The sequence below is a fragment of the Hipposideros armiger genome, unplaced genomic scaffold (genome assembly GCF_001890085.2).
Source record: "Hipposideros armiger isolate ML-2016 unplaced genomic scaffold, ASM189008v1 scaffold_334, whole genome shotgun sequence".
Classification (NCBI taxonomy): Eukaryota; Metazoa; Chordata; class Mammalia; order Chiroptera; family Hipposideridae; genus Hipposideros; species Hipposideros armiger.
Window position 1 is genome coordinate 1,584,325 of NW_017731684.1, and position 21,578 is coordinate 1,605,902.

Genomic DNA, 21,578 nt, shown 5'->3' on the forward strand with positions numbered 1-21,578 from the left:
AAGAAAGAAAGAAAGGAAGAAAGAAAGAAAGGAAGAAAGAAAGAAAGAAAGAAAAAAGCAAGAGGTGTTCAGAAGAGTAAGTGGAGTAAAGACTCAACAACTTGGCTTCGCATGGAGCTGGGTGGTACCAGCCCGAGCCACCTCCGACTGCCCTCCCCTGAGGGAATGGGAACTTTTCCAATGATGTCACGCCAAGTGACCTCAATTTAAATGCTTGTTCACTCACTATCAAGCTTTTCACATGCTCACATCTGGGCTGCATTACCAAAGAGGCTCGTGTGTTTGTGGGAGATAATTTACTGTGGCAGATAACAACCCCTGTCTGGAGAGGTCCACCAGCAACCTGGGGGAGTTGGTATTCACATGAAAATAGAGAATTGGTTAAATGAATTATGGTGCATAAATTATGGGGCGTCTATACACACGTGTCATGCACATATTTAGCACATATCACTTAGATTTTATACCTGAAGAAAATACAATGGTTCAATTCTGCAGCTCATATAGGGAGAAGAACTAAGTGCCTTCGCCTTAAATGTTTTCTTTCCTACATGCAGAAACAGCAAGTGTTTCTGAGCTGCTTCCTGAATCCTGGGGATCTCAGTGTTAGCTCAGGAATCGATGAGACTATATTTAACCCAGTGCCTGCCACAGGTTTAATGCTACATTTCAGTAGAGAGGAAACTTTGTAAGAGCAAAACTATATGGTATTTTCCTTTTTCGCAAATGCTACAATTTAAAAAAATGATATTTTATTATGTTTGCATAATACTTTGATCTCTCATTACTTCTCACAACCGACTTGCCCAAGACCACATTCACCATCTCCAGGGCAGCAATGTGGGTGAGTCGGGGGATTTGGGAGTCAGAGGGATGTGATAGTGTAGTTTAAAAAACTCCCCAGGATGATTCAGATATACTCCCTCACCCCTTGCAGAAGCATCTAATCTCTTTTATTAAAGTGACCAATTGTTCACCGAAAAAAACGCCATAACTTATTAAACTTATCTTCATTGTTGGCATTTGGATACTTCTAACTGCATAAGAAATAAGACAGACACACCTCCCTGTAATGTACTACCACTGGGGAACCGCTTCTCCTGTGTGTTACCACTCAGTGGCTGCACACCTGAGTGCCCACCAATGGGGGCTCAGCGCCCATGTGGCAGTGTGTGCTGCCATGCTTGCTGATGGAGCGGCAATGACCCTGACATCAAAAGAGTCCTCTGTATTTCCAGAGGCTCCTCGGGTGACCAAATATGCAAACAGAATCAAATACTATCTTTGGTTCTATTCTTTAGTGACTAAATGTTTAGTCGACACAGGCAACCTAGAGGGTTGTTGTTGGTGTCTATTGGGATATAAGTATCAACAACATTCCTGTTTTCAAAAAAGAGGAACCCAGAGGCCCTCTGAAGGCAACAGACTTTGCCGAGTGTATGGCAACCAAATATGTAAGACCTCCAAGGAACGACATCCCACTCAGTGACCTGAGTCAGTTCCCTCAGTTCGTGGTGTATGCTTTGGCTGGATCATTTCTTTAATTGGAGTAACAACAAGTACTTAATTGAAATAATAACAAAGACTATTATGATCTCACTATACTGTTGGGAGAACAACTAAGTGAATAATTAAAAACTCGATAAGGGTTTTAAACATGAAGTAGTTAAGGGAAAGTCATGCTAAGTGATTATGGGACACTCGAGATAACACTAAGTAAGTGCTGAAACTCATGAGCAAGCGGCAGGTTGCACCAGCATCTCAGGAACCTGCTCAGAAAAGATAGGGTGGCTTTATGAGTATGAATGACTGTACAGAAGGGAAGACAGTTTCCTGCCCTGGTATTTTGAGACCAAAAATAGACCAGATATTAGCTGTCAAAGAACCAGTACACAATCTCGTTACTACATAAACGGTACTTGTTAAGTTCTCCAAAGACATAATGCTTTCACTGGGAAGCTATACAAACACTCCATGGGCGCACAGAGACGAGAGTGCAAGGATATCAAATGTAGCCTACATTTTAATGTAAATAATTGGAAGCAGCCTAAATGCTTAATAGGAGACCGGATTGCTAAATTATGGAAGCTTAAGGAAGTAGAGTTTTACATATCCAATTAAAGATCTCCAAGTAAAAAAATAAAGCCAGTCACCAAGCAACTTTTGGGTGGAGGTGAAGGAAAAATTTTACTTTTCACTCTATACTTCCATGTAGTTTGAAATGTTTACAGTGATAATTCTTTGTGAAAAAACTGATTTATGGTGAGCCATTTTCCCTATGTAATACATGATTAAAATTTCTCTATTCTCTGATCCCTGATTAATTATGAATATGCATTTCCCCCCATTACTTGCTGGCTTACATCTGTCTTTTCTCCATTTCCATGGACACAAGCATTACACTCTTTCCAAGACCCCCCCCTTTTTTTTTTTTTTTTTTTTTTTTAGGATTTCTGTATACTTTTCCATACCAGCTATGCTCCCAGACAAACCACCATTTATGCTATGGGGTTTAAAAATGTGATTTCTGGTGGTAAGAAAGAAATTTTAAACCAGATTTCAGAGCAGGAAGCAAAATACAAAGCGAGGGTTGTCAACATTTTGTTTACTGAGTAAGGAGCAACAACTACCATCCACAATCACCATCAATGTATGTATAAAAAGATCCTTAAAAAAGAAAAAACATAGGACATCTTATTACCACACTTTGGGATTTCATGGAGCAGAAATTTAAAAAAAAGTGTGGAAATCAACAAGATTTTGCCAGGTAATCATAGTATAACCCTCCCCCGCCCCCGCTCCCCCCACACACCAAAATAAGAAGCTTCCACTATCATAAAACAAACCATATTTCAACATCCAAAAAATAACATAAGTCAGAACATAGGAACATTCTTCAGGATGATCTAGCTTTATGAAAATATATTTAGATTTATGATAAATTTACTATCTTAGCTTTTTTTAAAATCATATTTGACTTCAGACATGGAAAACAAAAATATCAAATTCAGGATAGTGGGGAGAGGGGTTTTCAGCAAAATTGGTAATGTTCTATTTCTTATGTTAGGTACAGGAACATGGGTGTTACTATTCATAACATTTTATTTATCGTAGAGTGTGAATAATTAATGTGACAAAATATTCCCATCATGGGCTGCTTTTAAGAAATCATTGATTTAGTTGAATGCATCCGTTTCAGGAGGAAGTAACTGAGCCATATGTGTGGTTAAGTGACTTGCCCAAGTAGAGCTTAGAGAGAACGTCAAGGACTCCATGCATTGTTCTCAGCAGTCTCTCTGTGTGCAAGCCAAACTCAGGTTTCTGCACTCTTCAGAGAATTCTTTCAGCAAGCATTTGTTTGCATTTTATCTTCTAGTCAAATTAAAGGCATGGAAATGTATAAATTCAATATTTCTACAGTTTCTAGAAAACATTCCCATGTAAAATGTAATACTAAATGTTTGCCATATTTCAAATGTAAAAATCCTAAAATATGTTAAGTCAGAAACAGGCTTATGTATTAAAACATATTATCCATGGTTTTCAGCTTTAAATTGATCCAAGGGTCTTTGAGTAATGAAGGAAGGTGATTCTATCCATCATCTTGAAAAAAACAGTTCTACACAGTATTTATGGTAACTTGGTCTCCAGACTAAGAAAGTAGAGAATCTCTTTCAGATAATAATGTTTTGATAGGTTGTTTTTGTTTTGGTTGTTATTCTCTCTCTGATCACCAGAATTTTTTTCTTTTCCTAAAAGGAGGTGGGGATGCTGGATGTGTCTATGGGTACATACCTCACAGCAAAGTACAAAATGGTTGGTCCTGGTTTCTTGGGCAAATCATGGTCAAGAACTCGGTGATCTAACTGTAGCCAGTTCTGCTGACCTCTGTGAGAGCAAAGAATAAGGATTAAATAGAAAATCAGAGAAAAGTTCAGTAGTACATAGTGTTGGCAAAGCTGTGGAGAAACAGTTACTTCCATACACTGATGGTAAGTGTATAACCTGTCACAACCAGTAATGAGGACAATTTAGCAATTTCTACCAAAATGATAAAAGTACCTGCCTCTGAGCCATAATTTACATTTCCAGAAGCTTAAACAGAGAAACTTGCACATGTGGAAAATGACCTACATGTGGAGTCACTCACTGTAGCATAGTTTGTAATAGCAAAAAGGCTCGAAACAACCTGAATGTACAACAGGGTATTGTTTTCAAAAATGAATTTAAACTGGGCAATGAAATACAATGCAGCCACACAAAAGATTGAGACTATCTTTACAAACTTATACTTTGAACAATTTCCAAGATAATAAAGTTAAATAAAAAGGCAAGATGCATACCAATGAGTACAGTGTATCACCATTTTTAAAATTTAAAAATAAATACACATATATGCATGTATAAATACAAATATAAATATATGTATGTATACACATATATATTATTTCTGAGAGGACAAACAAGAAACAACACTGGTTGCCTTTGGAGATAAAAAACAGGTGATATTAAATCTGTTAATCTTTAAATTCTTATTAAATATAAAATCTAAAATACTTTAGATATTCATGAAGGGGAAAACTTCTGGTCATTTAATGAAATCAGACAGACAGATAACAATACTATAGCTTTTTAAAAGTACAGGGTTGAATACTCTCTGTGTGCTGTTTCTGCATATATATTATGGACTTTCTAATATGTAAACATATATATTTGTTTACTTACTCAAGAGCCTCACCAAGTTCATGGATATAAATAGTTCTTCCTGAATTTTGACCTCCAAGAGATGGAAAGGATTGACGACACTGTGGCTCAGGATTGCTTACTTGACTTTTTCAAGGTTGTTCAACTAGTTGATCTGTTTTGGACTGTAAACTCCCAGAGGGCATAGGCTCCATTTTGCTTGCTTACATAAGACTTAACAACATGCTGATAGTAATGGGTGTCAAAATCTATAGTGGGCTAGAAGACATTTTACAAACTATTTTGGTCTTTGAGAAGACAATTTTTAAAAATCAGAAAACTCCAAGCTGTGTACATTATAAATAGAAAAAGTGGGCATAAATAACATAATATTAATACTACTAATAATAGCTACTCTTCATTGAGCAAGTCTCTATGTGCCAACCAAATTGGAATTTTTATGTATGAATGCTATGTTTAGCAATAAGTCCTCAAGGAAAGTGGTACAGCTGGGATTTGAACCCAGGACTTTCAATACAAGAAAAAATGAGATTAGAGAGTTGAATTAGATATTATTATAACTTTTGGCTTGATCTCTGTCACTTACTAGTTTTAACACTGGAAAAAGTATGTCTTTCTTTCTGTAGTTATAAAATGAAGCTTGTGATAACTGTCCCTAGCTTTCCTTGGAGGAATATTATGAAGATAAACCGATATAAGTGACATAAGGGTATGTTCTTAAAGCTACTTCTTTAGTGTGTAAAAAATATATAAAGATAGAGGACTGGCAATTAAGGGTTTCTTACACTGTTTTTCATCAAGTTTAGGATGGCACTGATTTAAACACATCCCAATTTCAGAGATGTTCAATGTGTGTCTTAAAATATATAAACTATTGTATAGTATCAGCTTTCTTAATTTTCTTACAGAAAATGAGACTAATTTTGAATTGTCTTGTTTGTTTTTACATAGGAAAGATGTGGCATTATTTAAAAAGCATAATGTATATTTATATGAACTTGTGTGGAATAATGTCCAAGAGTGAATACATCAAGTTGTATAAATCAATTATATTAACCACAGAAGCATACTCAAAACACTATTATGTATGGATGAACATTTTTGGATATAGTTCTGGGGCGATATAGAGCAAATTGTTACAATCAAAAGGGAATGGATTCAACTATGATAAATGTTTTTATAAGAAGATATTCATGTAAATGTAATATAAGATAAATTAGATTCTAAAAATCCATCCAAAATCTCACCTACAGGATAAAGTTAGAAGAATAAAAAGTGAAAATTACACACAACTATCACTGAGACATAATTAGGTTTAACACACTATTTTATAGCCTTTGAGGCTAAAATGAGATCAAAAGCACTTATTGTTTATAACTTGTTTTTCTCAACTTTTTCTATAAGCAAATATAATAGATCTAATCAGTACTTCAAAAAGACAGTTAAATCTACACATTCACCTCTGTCCTGTGTGACCCAATCTTAAAGCAAGTTTCCTTTTTGGCTAGAATCGTGTCAGTTTCAGGCCCATCAGATGGGAGGTGATTAAAAATCATAATTGTGTTGTAAAGCGTATTTCTTATGTTATCATAAACAAAGCTTATTCAGCAGATCCTTTCAAAGCAAGGAAAGAAAAAACCTGAAATGGACTGGAGGAAATGGGAACCCTTATGGTGAACAGAAGGGCTGCTATACCAGGAGGGCTGTGACTGCCCTCTAGGGGTGAAAGTCTCACCCTGCATACGGAACGCCAGATGGTACTAACAAGGAAAGGGTAAATCTCAGGAACGCTACCTCCCTCTCTCTACTAGGACCATGGATTTGTTTTTGTTAGTCACCATCATTACTTTTATTATGTAACCACACGATTCTATTTTTCCATTTCTCTTCTTGGCCAGTGGAGTAGGGGATAGACATTAGCTAGTTTTATTGACAAAATGTCCCCCTCAGCCTTGCCTTACTCTATTTAAAGACATTCACCAAAGACAAACAGCTGATGTGGCATCTAGGCTGGAAAATGCAATTCAGACAGCATCCTGGGAGGGATCCCACTCAGTGGTTTTATGGTGGAGGCGGGAGAAAGGGAGTGCTGAAAGAAAATACTTTCCAAAAATATTTACCAGACAAAGACAAAGAACTAGGCTTATGACCAAGACATTCCAAGGAGACACCCTTAGACAGAAGCAATTTTCCAGACCTGTTCTCCAGAAAGGTGGAAATGACCAAATCCCATTCACCCCCACAATAAAGGGCAGCTCATATGTCTTCTGAAAATAAACACAGCTACAGCCAGAAGACACCTTCCAAACTGGTCATAATTCAAAAATAGACTCTGCTGTCACTTGCAGGGGAGTGCATGGAGGACATTTCGGAGCCAGGCTTCTTGGAAAGACTATACACTGGCCACTGACTCCAAAGGAGACAACTGGAGGAGACGCCTGAGTGAGACATTCTTCTCTCAGTTAGAGGATTTAGAAAGAAATCCCAGGGCAGAAGAGGGGAAAGTGGCCCAAGTCATTAAAAGAAGTCACTCATATTATTCCTTTTCTTTCTGAAGAAAAGCTCTTACGGTCTGAACATCTGATTTATGCACTGTCTGGTTATGCTTACCTGAGCTGGGAGCTTTCCCAGAAGCTCTCCATATGGCCAGGGCCCTCTTTCCCAGCCCACCATGAAGAATCGTGTTGCCTGGGAAACTTGTGACACCACAGCCCTAAATCATGTCTCTCCTCCACATAACATCCTTCAGTGGCTGAGGGGCGCCTCTCCCATCTACATGACTCATAGGGCTCACCTGTGATCTTGTCTTTCTTATATCTTACTCCACGATCAGGTCAGTCTCCTCACCACTGGGCAGATGTACCATATTTATTACCACATCCATACACTGGCCCACATGTCTCTTTCCTGGAATGTTATCTCCTCTCCCCTCTAGATAAAGTGTACCTGCCCTGCCAGGTCCAATTTTAGTTATCCTCTGTGTGAATCCCACCAGAGTCCCCCAGATTCCCTCTGAATACCTATCAATAGGATGATAGCTCCCTTTAATTGTGTGCCTGTATTATGGGCTTTGCATACTTGCCTGATTTAATAGTACATAATACTAGTGCCTTATTATATGTGCTTTATGTAGTATTTATTATATGGGTACCATTATTATGCCCATTGTACAGATGAGAAAACTTGTGTCAGAGAAGTTAAGTAATTGGCCTAAGATCACACAGCTACCAAGATTCCATGATATCTACGCTCTACCTCCCTCTCAACTCTATCTTATCCAATTGTGCCTCTTACTTTTTATATTCTAGCCACATTAGTTTTTTAATTTTCATTTCTCAAAAAGAAAAAGTCAAGCTCAGTATCCCCTTTTGCACTGGCTTTTGTCTGAAATGCTTCCTCCCCCCCGAATTTACAAAATTGGTTCTTGATTTTTATTATATATCTCCTCCTAGAAACCCTCCTAGCTCATCCTGTCTAAAACTGCACCCCAGATTTTCTTGATCATGGCCTCATATTTTATGTTCTTTAAAGCACTTATCATTTATGGTTATGCTCCAATGCTGGGGCAGCAGCTCAAAAAATGCCAGAGACATATGGGGAGGAACTGAATTGTCTAATTTCCCAGTAAGGAATGGAGGGGCAGGTTTCTCCAGGACAAAGGAGCTGGCAGAAGCCATTGTTTCTTTGTTGAGCCCACCCCCTTCCTGGCATACAGATGCAGCAGCCACCATATTTGAGTCGCCATTAACCTGGACTCACCCTGAAGAGTCTAAGGCCCCACCCCACCCAATTTTTGGACACACCCAAGCCACTCCTAGTGGTTTTTTCATATAAACCACCTGCCTTGGCTCATGTTGCAGGCTTTCTTAGGGTTCTCTCAAAGGCTTACAAAACCCAAACAAGCAGCATCTGGCTTTGGTGTGTCCCATACCTCTTGCTGAGCAGCCCTAAGCCTGGCACTAGTGACAGCTGGCCTTGGTTTGCAGTTTGGTCTCCCAAGGCATTTCCAAGCACAGCACGGGTGGTGGCCATCTCTGGATGGATTTGTGGCTCATGCCAGGTTGCCCCAGGCAGGGTACAGACTGCAGCTGAACTTGGCCTGCAGCAGATCCCGTCCTAGGAGGCCCCAGGGCTGGCAGGCCAAGTGGCCAGGTTTAGACTGGGCCAGAGCATCACTCAGCCACCTCCAAGAATGGCACACCTAAAGGGCAGACTGGGCAGGCATCAGAGCCGTGCTAAAGTGAGCCCTGCTCTGTAGGGTCAGCCCCTGCACCACAGCTCCTCCACGGTAATCATGACCAGGCCTCACAACCAAGAAGCCCGAGGCTCAGTCCCTCTCACTGAGGTGCAAACAGCAACCAAGGCTCAACTACAAGAAGAGGGCACACACAACCCACACAAGGGACACACCTAGAGTGCACGGCTCAATGGACAAGGAAGACTGCACAACTGAGCCCCACATCACACGTACTACATAAAGCCACTCTACTAAGACCAGGAGACGTAGCAGCTCTGCCTAATATGTAGAAACAAACACAAGGAGGCAGCCAAAATGGGGAGACAAAGAAACATTTCCCAAATTAAAAAACAAAACAAAACAAAGCTCCAGTAAAAGAACTAAACAAAATGGATACAAGCAATCTACCAGATGCAGAGTTGAAAACACTGGTTATAAGGATCCTCAATGATCTCGGGGGAACTTCAACAAAGAGATAGGAAACATAAAAATGGAGATTAAAAAAACCCATAAAGGGCCGGCCAAGTGGCACACTGGTTAGGAATTGGCTTGGGATGCCAGCTCTGAGCAGCAGGGCCCTGGTTCTGATCCCACATGAGGGCCAGTGACGCTGCGCCCTCTACAGCTAAGATGGTGAACAACAGCTCGACCTGAAGGTGGGCTGCCGTGAGTTGCTGGCAATGGCATAGGCTGCAGTGGGGCTGGCCGGCAGCAGGCGTGAGCTTTCGTGAGTTGCCGTGAGCCACCATGAGCGGCTGTCAAATGGCCAGTGAGTGACTGCCTCAGCCAGGAAGAGTGCAATGATTATAATACCAACGTGGGCCAGTGAAGCAACGTCCTCCACAACTAGACTGAAGAACAAAAGGACAGCAACTTGTCTGTTCCCCTTCCCTGATTCCCCAATAAAATCTTAAACAAAATAAAACATAAAAAAGAACCAGTCAGAAATAAAGACTACAATAACTGAAATGAAGATCACATTACAGGGAATCAATAGTAGATTAGCTGAAGCAGAGGATCAAATCAGCGATTTAGAAGATAAAAAAACCATTCAATCAGAACAATATAAACACTCAATCAGAACAGCAAAAAAAAAAAAAAAAAAGAGTCCAGAAAAAATGAGGAGAGTTTAAGGGGCCTCTGGGGCAACATCAAGCACACCAGCATTCACTTCAGAGGGATGCCAGAAGGAGAAGTGAGAAGGCAAGGAATTGAAGACCTATTTGAAGAAATAATGACAGAAAACTCCCTTAACCTGGTGAAGAAAATACATATATAAGCCCGGAAAGCACAAAGAGTCCCAAACAAGATGAACCCAAAGAGGCCCACACCAAGACACATCATAATTAAAATGACAAAGGTTAAAGACAAAGAAAGAATCTTAAAAGCAGTGAAAAAAAGCAGTTAGTTACCTACAAGGAAGCTCCTATAAGACTGTGAGCTGAATTCTCAACAGAAGCTCTGCAGGCCAGAGGGATTGGCAAGAAATCAAAGTAATGAAAAGCAAGGACCTATAACTAAGATTACTCTACCCAGCAAAGCTATCATTCAGAATCAAAGGACAGATAAAGAGCTTCCCAGACAAGAAAAAGCTAACAGAATTCATCACCACCAAACAAATATTACAAGGAATGTTAGAGGCCCTTCTTTAAAGACCAAATAAATAAATAAATAAATAAATAAATGGATAAAAATGTTGAATACTAAAATGGCAATAACTACATATCTATCAACAATTGCTTTAAATGTAAATGGATTAAATGCTCCAATCAAAAGATAGGGCACCTGTATGGATATGAAAACAAGACCCTTTCATATGCTGCCTACAAGAGACTCACTTCAGATCAAAAGACATACACAGACTGAAAGTAAAGGGAAGGGAAAGATATTTTATGAAAACGAAAACAAACAGACAAAAATCTGGCGTAGCAATACTTATACCAGATAAAATAGACTTTAAAACAAAGGCTATAACAAGAGACAAGAAGGACCCTGTAATCCCATTTCTGGGTATTTGTCTGAAGAAACCCAAAACGCTACTTCGAGGAGACAAGTGCATCCATATGTTCATTAAAGGATTGTTTACAATGGCCAAGATGTGGAGGCAGCCTGGGTGTCTGTTGATGGAAGAATGGATAAAGAGGCGGTGGTACATATATACAATGGAATACTGCTTGGTCATGGGAGGGAATGGGTTCTTGCCACCTGTAGTGGCCTTGATGGACCTGGAGGGTATTATGCTGACTGAAGTATGTCACACAGAGAAAGACAGATGCAATGTGATTTCACTTATATGCAGAATCTAAAGAACAAAACAAACTAGCAAAAAAACCAGAAACAAACTCATAGATACAGAGAACATTTTCATGGTTGCTAGACAGGAGGAAGGTTGGGAATGTGTGAAAAAGAGGAAGGGATTAAGAAGGACAAATTGGTTGTTACATAATAGTCACAAGGATGCTATGCAAAGCATAGAGTATATAGTCAATAATATGGTAATAACTATGTATAGTGCCAGGTGGGTACTAGTCAGGGGGATCACTTCTTAAATTATATAAATGTCTAACCACTGTGCTGTACACCTAAAATTAATATAAAATAATACTGAATGTCAACTGTAATTGAAAAAATAAAAAAGGAAGGGAAATGTGGAGGGGAGTAATAGTCTAAATTTCCAGGTATAAAACAAATAAGTCATGGGGATGTAATGTATACCATAGGAAATATAGTCAATAATATTGTGATAGCGTGGCGTGGTGTCAGATGGTTGCTGAGCTTATCATGGTGATCACTTATTTAGGTATATAGATGTTGAATAACTATGGTGTACACCTGAAACTAATATAATATTGTATGTTAGCTATATTTTAATAAAAATCTTAAAAAAGAAATACTTGTTGAATGAATAAATTACTCCAGTATTCATGCTTTTAGCTTTTATTCTCTGTGAACTCTTTACATTACAGTGTTTACAGTACTTATGGATTATACCATATAACTTGGCCACTAGGTTTTATGTCTTATACTGTTAGCTATTATTTTATTCACATTCAGATTCAACCTATGTGTGTGTATTTTAAACCCTGATTCACATGAACTAGTCTTGTCCTTCCCGCTAGAGTGTGGTCAGTCTGCATTTCTTGTTTCATCCAGCAGAGGATTGATCACAAATAGTTGTTCAGTGAACAAATACTCTTGTGATTCAGAGTGAGGTGGGTAATGTTGAGTGCACTTTTTTTGGTCTGCTTTGTCAAACCCTATTCAGAAAATATTTCAAGTCCAGAATCAAAGTTTTCAGGTTTTTCCACATCTCCTGACAACTCAGCTGTCTGGTTTTACCCAGCCCAAGTCCTGAGCTCATTGGTATTTCCAGGAGGTCCTAGGCTTGTAGCCCACCCAGGCTGGAAATAATCAGAAACCACAAGGTGTTCAAAACAAATTAACCTCTTCTTGAGAGTATTTTATGCCTGATTTAAATGAAGAACTAAAAGAACCCTTAAATTGGGAGAGTTATGGGAAAATGCTGGGTAGTTGGCCAATATATTTTGTGTGTGGAACATTTTCTTGAATTTTAGTATTTGAAGAGCTCTTTGGAAATTATCCCCAGAAAGTGAAAGTATTCCTCTGATAATGTATCAGGCTGCATATAATGTAGGCAAATTGGGCTGCCGTAAAACAGGCAGACAGACAGACAGACAGACAGACACACACACACACACACACACACACCACACACACACACAAACACACAGAGAAAAGAGCTGATAAACACAAACACATTTGCTTACAAGGAGTTTTAAATTTTCACAAATTTATTGTTATCTACCTGCCTCATTTCAGGGAGGATTAAAATTGTTGATAAACATGAGGTGTGATCAAACAATATGATGAGTTGTTTACATTAAAAAAAATTATTACAATAAAAGACACATTGCCATTAATCCCCCTCAAAATACTCCCCCTCGCTTCGAGCACACTTATCCCATTGTTCTTGCCGTTTTCTGAAGCAGCTCTGGAAGTCCTCTTTCATGAGTGTCTTTAGTTGCGTTGTTGTGGCTGCCTCAATGCCCCGAATCATTTTGACTTGGGGAAAGAGCCAGAAGTCACACAGTGCCAGATCTGGTGAATAAGGTGGGTGAGGACAACCCATAGTGTTTTTATTTGACAGTAACTGCCATACCAGAAGTGATGTGTGACACGGAGCCTTTCTGATGTGATCACAAAATACAGTGAATGCTGCTGCTGAGTGCCATCCAATGGAAAGGCAGGGATCTTCAATATGGAAGAGGCGCATTGAACCTTAGTAACAGTGTGTGACAGGTTTCAACTTGTTCAGTGCAGTCAGTCAGGTGTGAGCTATGGTTGAGAGAAGGTGTGTTTTAAAGTGTGCCCTAAATTATCATCCATCATGACAACACTCCGTGTCACACATCACTGCTGGTATACAGCAGTTTCTGTCAAATAAAAACATTACAGCATGTCCTTACCCACCTTATTCACCACATCTGGCACCGAGTGACTTCTGGCTCTTCCCCAAAGTCGAAATGATTCTAGACATTGAGGCAGCCACAATAGTGCAACTAAAGACACTCATGAAAGAGGACTTCCAGAACTGCTTCAGAAAGTGGCAAGGACGATGGATAAGCGTGTTTGAAGCGAGGGGGAGTGTTTTGAGGGGGATTAATGGCAACGTATCTTTTACTGTAATAATTTTTTTTATTTAAACATTCACTGCATTGTTTGATCACACCTTGTATATACAATATCCAAATTAGTATAAAAAAATGGAAGTAAAAGAAAAAAAAGATAGAGGTAACATAAAATGGAAGTTAAAAAGTTTATTCCTTATTAAATTACATACATATTTTACGGGTGGATCATAAATTTGCTTGTAAACTTTCTTGCCACCAATACCAAAACATTATTCAGTTTCAAGATCTGAATGAATAACAAGCTAGTATTTCTGTCACTGATACATAAGCTAAATAAGCAAACACACTGTATTCAGAGAAGAATAATAAACTCATTACAACAAATTTCTAAAACACATATGATAATATTTTGAGTACTTAAAATGGTCAATGTTCCCTTTCTTCTCCTTTTGCAATAGTCCTAGGAGAAAAATCTTGCATTAAAAAATCTTTAAGCAGAACATACTCTAATTCTTGGAGCATTTCCGTCTTCTTTTGCTAATTGTGAATGACAGTGAGTAGGTGGTCCAGACAAAAGGTAAAGAAATAAAAACTATTGGAAAAACACTTACGTGTCATCTGTAAATGTGATTCCAAAGTACTCCTTTTCTTTCAGGTTAAAATGTGAAGCCACGAGATCCAGCAACTCTCTTGACAGAAGTTTGGGCTGTCAAGATATTTATCTGATTAGAAACAATTTGGTTGCCTCTTTCTTATATGCTGCCACCTTCCTTTGCTCCATATAGTTTAAAGCAGCTTTTGTTTACTTTTAAATACCTGCCCCTTCTTGCTGCATAGGTTGGTTAATCTACTATAGACGATTCTCTAAGAGATTGGGAAGGAGAGGAAATTAGGAATAAGAACATGAATGAATCATCATTTTCATGTATTTGTAGTTAGTCTAGTACCTTACTTTTTCCCTCTAAGATAAAACTGTGTTTACTCACGCATTTGTATTTTGGAAAAATACTCTTTTATATGTAACATGGTGCTAGTGGCCAAGACAAAGAATATTAAATATCTCACTGTCAGGACTGTAGGAATAGCTTTGCCTGGTGGGAGCCTTTTGAAGAAGATAAAGACCCAATGTTATGGGGGAGGGGCGTGGATGGTAACAGATAGAACTAAGAACAACCGTAAACATATATCGTGCTGAACTCCTTTTATCTGTTACCTCATTTCATCCCTATAATGAACCTATGAGGTTGGGGTTTTTATTTCCATTTTACAGATGAGCCAACCAAGCCCAAGAGAAGTTCAGCACTTTGTTTGATGTTACAGTTAGGAAGATCAGGGATTTGAATCCAGTTCTGTCTGATTCCAAAGCCTAAGCTTTTCATTTCTCTCGAGGGAGTAATTGTACCCACTGTATAGGTCATCATCACTAGTACTTACTGAGCACCTAGTTATAAGAAGCATCTAATTTATGAGCTTTTAGGAAGCACTGGACCTGGTGGGAAGAAGCATGGTTTATTACCAGCCACCATGGCTGTAGTGACAGCGGATGCAGGATGTGCAGGGATTGGGGAAAGAAAGGGGGATTTGCAGGAGCACATTCTAGATGGATTCTTTTCAAACTTTGAGCCGAACAATTTAGAGTTCATTATGATGTTTTGAGGGTTCAATGTCTGCTGTTGGGGAAGAAAGAATAGTTATGATGAAAGGGAGGAAGGGAGGAAGGGAGGAAGGCTGGGAAGGAAGGAAGAAAGAGAGAGGAAGGAAGGAGACAGGGAGGGAGGAAAAGAAGGAAGGTAGAAAGGAGGAAAGAAGAAAGAAAGAAAGAAAGAAAGAGAGAGAGAGAAAGAAAGAAAGAAAGAAAGAAAGAAAGAAAGAAAGAAAGAAAGAAAGAAAGAAAGAAAGAAAGAAAGAAAAGAAAGAAAGAGGAAGAAAGGAAGAAAGGAAGAAAAGAGAAGGAAAAAAAGAAAAAAAAGAAAAAAGAAAAACAGGCAGACATCTAGACTAAAATGTCTACTCTGGTGAAACTATTGTTGGCTGTACTATTTTCATTCTAATTGAAGCCTATGCATAAAAGGCTAGGGACAAGCCTCAGAAGGGAGAAATAATTAGGTTTGGTCAAAGGAGAGAGTTCTAGCCATAGCTGTAGGTGTGGCTGTTAGCGGGGACTTCCACAAGTTTTAAGACTCGTAGTCTGAAGTGTTCGGTAAATAGAGAGACAAGCATCAATGATTAAAATATCATCACTCATATAGTTCCATATATTTTACAGAGATTTCATTTCCATATATAATCTAACTTGATTTTAACCATAATTTTGTGAGAATGACTAGGCTATCTTAATCCCAGTTCACAGTTGATGAAATAGGGTATTTAACTTGGACCATGTCATGTAGCAGGAAAGCAGGGTGCAGATTTTCAGTTCACAATCACCCTTTCTGGGAAGCATTATGTTCCCCAATTTATCAACAAGAGGTTCAGAGAAGTAAAGTCATGTGCCAAGGGTCACTCAGCTACTGAATGCCAAAGCGAGATTGGAATACATGTCACCAAGCTATAGTTACTCTTACATACGGACCAGGTTTTTTTACTTCAAAGCTACCTTTTCTCCCTCAGTCAGCTCTGAGTCATTAGCTCTGCAGCACAGATAAGCAAGCGGCCTGAAGACAGGCTATGGGGCTTACAGAGGGAGCCTGTGTGGGCAGCACCTACCTGAACCAGCAGCTCCAGTTTCCTATCATCCAGGAGGTGCACCTGGCAGTGCCTGCCTTCTGTCATCTGTGGGGACAAGACAGCAAGAGTGGTGTCAGAGCCAGGGCTGACAGGAAAATCCGTGAAAGCGATTTATCATTATTTCACATGTGATGTGCTCAGAATAAAAATGGCTTCACCTGAGTTAATCAACAGGCTTGGTCATAAACAGATTTATTATATGGCATTAGCTCTTGGTTTTATTTTATTTTATTTATTTTTAAAAAAGATTTTATTGGGGAATTGGGGGGAGGAAACAGTGTTGGGGAATCGGGGAAGGGGAACAGACAAGTTGCTGTCCTTTTGTTCTTCAGTCTAATTGTAGAGTACGCCACTTCACTGGTCCATGTTGGTATTATGATCATTGCGCTCTTCGAGGCTGAGCAGTCGGTCGCCAGCCTTTGGATGGCCGCTCACGGCAGCTCACGGCAGCTCACGGTAGCTCACAGCAGCCCACTGCAGGACCACTGCAGCCTATGCTGCTGCCTGCAACTCATGGCAGCCCAGCTCCAGGTCGAGCTGTTGTTCACCATCTTAGCTGTAGAGGGCGCAGCGTCACTGGCTCATGTGGGAGCCAAACAGGTGGTCCTGTCGCTCAGAGCTCGTGCTCCCAAGCCAACTCTTAACCAACTGAGCCACTCGGCCGGCCCGGTTTTATTTTTTAATGAAAACTTTTTTTTAGCTCTTGGATTTAAAAGAAGAAAAAGACAAAAAGCAGAGATGACTCAATATATTGTAAGAATAATACCTATACAGTGCACACAAGATTATACTATGAAATGTAGTTTTCCTTCCCAGAAGAATCTACTATGTTTTTCCTTGAATCAATATTTTATTTTTCAAATGAAAATGCCTTTATTCATTGGTGTGTTTTAATAAATACAACATATGCATAGTTATAAGAAGAAAAACATAAGATTTAAAAGTTAAAATTCATGGTCTCCATTTTTAAAACTTCTGCCCCCCTTTATAAGTATATCGGTACTATAATTAACAGTTAAGAACTGTTAAGATACACAGTTAAGAACAGTTTGATGTATACAATTTCCAATTATATTTCATTTTTATCATTTATAACTGAAATACTGGGAAATATTCTCTATAAAATATTTAAACAATGCATAGAATGCAAAGGTTTCCAAAGGATAGACTCTACAGGTGATGTCATTAGTATGGTAAAGCCATCAACTCATAATCACCGATGCTCCCATCAGTGACAATACAACAACCAAGAGAAGGTGCCATTTTGGGGGAGAGGTTCTGAACAAACACCTCACTGTGTGAAGTGATAAGATACATACAAGTTGAAGAAAGACAGTGCAGATAAACTGGGGAAAAATGCTACAGTTTTACGTCCACACTGGCCCATCTGTGCAGAGTATGCACCAAGCCCTCTCCTTTCTTTGAGGAGGGCTGATCTGATGATGGTCACCAGCAACAGAAAGGCTGGCCCTTGTCACTTACTTAAATTGAAGGTTGAAAGGTGGTGGATGTATTTTGTTCATCAAAACAATGCTTATGAATAAATGTCAACAATATTAGAAATAAGGAGATGCCACTTAATAAAAATCTAGATGGTAAGATCTGGAAACACTGGGCTGGATTTCCTTCATGGCAACATCTGGCCAGGGAGGGGCAGAGCAGCTCCCTCAAACTTGTTACCTGCCAGGTTCCTGGGAGTCCTGTGATGTGAGCAAGCAAACCCTGATTAAGTTTACGTGGTGCTCGGGAAGAGACACGACCAATACAAAGATGTTGTGCAGCAGGCAAGTGCTTCACACTTGACCCTCATTCATGTGGAGTATTTCAACCTCTACAGAGGCCTGTGAAGGGAGCATCTCATTTGAATCACCAGGAACCCGAGGCCTGAGAACTGATGTAACTTGCACAAGAGTTCTAATTCAGACTTGGGCTCAAAATCCTGTTTCATATCTTAGTAGCTGTGTTACCTTGGAGAAACTACTTAACCTTTCTGCGCCTCATAAGCGATGTCCTGAGAGCTTTTAAGCTGACACCTTCAAAGGAAAATAAACCACTTCTGAGGGCCACATTTGTTATTGTCCTAATTTGCTTGAAAATTAACAAACAGCCAAACCTTTCTGTAATCCATTTATACTCCCATTTTTAAAAAAACCCTTTTTCATGGGAAGACTAGTACTAGCTCATTGTAAAGAAGATAAGTGACAGGTAAAGTTAACAAGCCAGTTAACAAGCACACAGCACGAAAGTTCTCCAGAGCTGATGGAACAGAAGGAAAGGAACAGTGGGGCCCACTAGTTCCTGTGTGCTGGGCACCCAGCTGGGCATTTTAATACTAACAGTAATAACGCCACTAACGGGCACTTTGTATGTTCCAGGCACTGCACTAAGCACTTGACATGCATTAGTATATTCAACCACATGCTACTCACATGAGGCAGGTAGTCTTATCTCCTGAAACTACAGGTGAATGAGCTTAGAGAGATTATAAATAACAAGACTCCTAAATGGCAGAGCTGGACCCAAACCCAAAGCCCAGCTCTTGACCACTTAGCTGTGCACACAGTATGTCGTACACCTTAAAGTGCCGATTGTGGGAAAGCCTCCCACACGGCCCATTCTCAAGGGATTAGATGACAGCATAGAAAAGGGAAAGCAAAGTGTCACAAAGCAGGTGGAAAAAATCTTTTCTGTTCCAAGGAAATGCATTGACTAGAAGTAGTTGGAATTGTAGAATTTATAAATAGATTCTTGAAGGCATCTAATAACTGCTGCTTATTTGAGATAAGGGAAACTAAGGAACAGGCCTGCCCAAAGCGACACAGCTGGTTAATGGAACCCTGGGATTAAAACTCAGACGACCCTGACTTCCAGGCTGGAGCTTAAGTGGTGTGCACAAGGCTGCTCAGCTTATACAGAATGCCATCTTATTTAAATGCGCTTTTCCACATCAGGTTAATTTTTTTTAATTAAAAAAACTGTAACTACAAAAAGAAAACACCAAACTGGGAATCTCTTATTTATTTAAAAACATGACTCCCACTGATGCTTTATCTTCTAATTTCAACAACAGGAGTTATATTTGTAGTAAGCTATTCCTGGATTGCAATGATTATATCCATAAACAGAGAATCACTTTTTAAAAAAAATAACAAAACAACTAATTTTTTTTTTTTAGCTGAGCCATCCTGCCACCTGTTGGTAGCTCAGAGGCAGCACAGGTTGGGCCAGGAATCACACCGGCGATGCTCTTAAGCAAGCTCTTAAACAACTGAGCCACTCGGCCGGCTCCAACAACAACTAATTTTATTGAGCATATTCAATATATTTAATATGTAATACTCATTTAATGCACAAGGTAAATGTCTGTATTATCTTTATTTTACAATTGAGGCAACTGAGGCACAGAGAGGCCAAGTAACTTGCCCAAGGTCACATAGCTATTAAGAGGCAGAACTGGGATTCCAACTTAGACAGACTAGCTCCTGAGCCCATGTCCTTCACGTTCCCATTTTTCAATGTAATTATTACCCACAGAAGAAGTTAAATATATTGTCTTTTCTTTTCACATTCTATTTGATTATCGTGACAATTTGCTTTCTTTACAAAAACAGGAATTTTATAATTCCGCTTAGGAAAAGTGTAAGTAAATAAGCATTGCTCATTACAAATTGCCTTCTCTTAAGATTTAAGGTTTGTGTTTCCCTCTTTAGCTCCTCAGTTTCCTCGTCTCAGACAAAAACTCATTTGCCAAGTTAGGTTACAATATTTCATTTAAGGAGTTCCAAAGGCAGCACACATTTCTTTTCATAAGCAAACACAAGGACAGCGTGCACCAAGTCTGCTCTAGTCTGTGTGCGGAGCCCGTTACACAGAATCACTTCTGAACCCACAGAGATCATCGGAACAGTTTCAGATTTGACCCCTACCCAGTGACAGCTAATAGCAGCAATGCCTTGTGTGGAATTAAAAGCATATAAAACTGATGAATTTGGAAAGTTTCCCATGGCATCCACCCACATTATACCCTTTTCATCACCTCCTCCTCCATTCAACCCCAGGAATATGGAGGTTCAAATTGTGCGTGTTGGATTAAGGCGCCCACCTCAGCCTGTGGCTGCCCTGCGTTTGCTGCCTAGCTGAGAGAGCAGGTCCTCAGAGGCTAGGCGCTGAGTGCTGGTGGAAAAGCCTTGTTCATCTGGTCAGTGGTTAAATGAGGAAGATCAGAAGGGAAGTGAGAATCAGTCATGGGCAAGACAGCTGCTTCCTGGAGCACCCGGATGGGTAACCCATGGTGGGGTTCTGCCTGCAACTCCGACTCCCACTACCTGTCTTAGGAGATGAGAAAGGAGAGAGTGGATAAGAGACCCACAGGCAAGTCAGCACAGGGCAGTGTGAGACCATGCAAATGACTGGTGTTGGCCTAAAACGCAACAGGAAATACAACCACAGAAAAGCCCAGAACCCAGCCTGTTTTGGTTTTGCTTGTCGTTCTTTGAAACACAGAAATAAGAAAGCTTGGTAAGGAAACAGTAAGTTTCCCTTCCCCCCATCTCTCTCTCACTCCCTTTTGACCTTTTCTGACAGCTTAGCACCAGAGGGCCTGCCTCATAAAAATGACTTCTCAGGATTTTTTGTGGGGTGACTGACCAGAGTCTAATCGACCGTCGTCCCTTGCCTGGGTGTATGCAAAGTCAGCTATGTAACCAGGATCCTCGCCTCTAACTGAGTCCCATGATGGTCCCATCTCCACCTGGCCATGTGAGCCGCATCTCTACAATACAGATCACACCTCTGCGTCCCTGCTTAAAATTGCCCGATGGCTTCTTCTGCAACATAGTGGAGGATGCCCTTGCCTCGCCAATTATGTCCACCTTACCTGTCCCCACTGCAGCCTCTCTTTGTTTCCCACACATCTGCTTTGTCCTGACACACTGGCCACATGAGCACCCTTTCCCTCCACAAAATTAAAGCTGGTTTCTACTTTGAGACTTTGCATATGAGTTTCCCTCTGTCTAGAATGCCTTTCCTCCAGATCACTGCTTGATTGGGTGTTCTTGCATTTCTCAGGTCTTAAATCAAATGTCACCATTTCCAAAAGGCCTTCCCTGCTCTCAATATAAAGAGAGAACACATTCTCTTATATCATGCTGTTTCATTTTCTTTTTTTTTTTTTTAAGATTTTTTATTGGGGAATTGGGGGATGGGAACAGCGCTGGGGAATTGGGGAAGGGGAACAGACAAGTTGCTGTCCTTTTGTT

General features: G+C 39.8%; 1 protein-coding gene across 6 annotated transcripts in view; it reads right to left on the reverse strand.

The window, feature by feature from the left end:
* The window catches only part of FRMD4B (FERM domain containing 4B), a 373,285-nt gene that overhangs the window by 118,280 nt on the left and 233,427 nt on the right, over nucleotides 1–21,578 (reverse strand). For all 6 annotated transcript variants that reach the window (XM_019661070.1, XM_019661071.1, XM_019661069.1 and 3 more), the window contains 3 exons: nucleotides 16,300–16,365; nucleotides 14,205–14,299; nucleotides 3,796–3,888 (listed from right to left, as the gene is read on the reverse strand). In XM_019661070.1, the coding sequence (XP_019516615.1) occupies nucleotides 3,796–3,888; nucleotides 14,205–14,299; nucleotides 16,300–16,365 (254 nt within the window). The remainder of the gene's footprint in view (nucleotides 1–3,795; nucleotides 3,889–14,204; nucleotides 14,300–16,299; nucleotides 16,366–21,578) is intronic.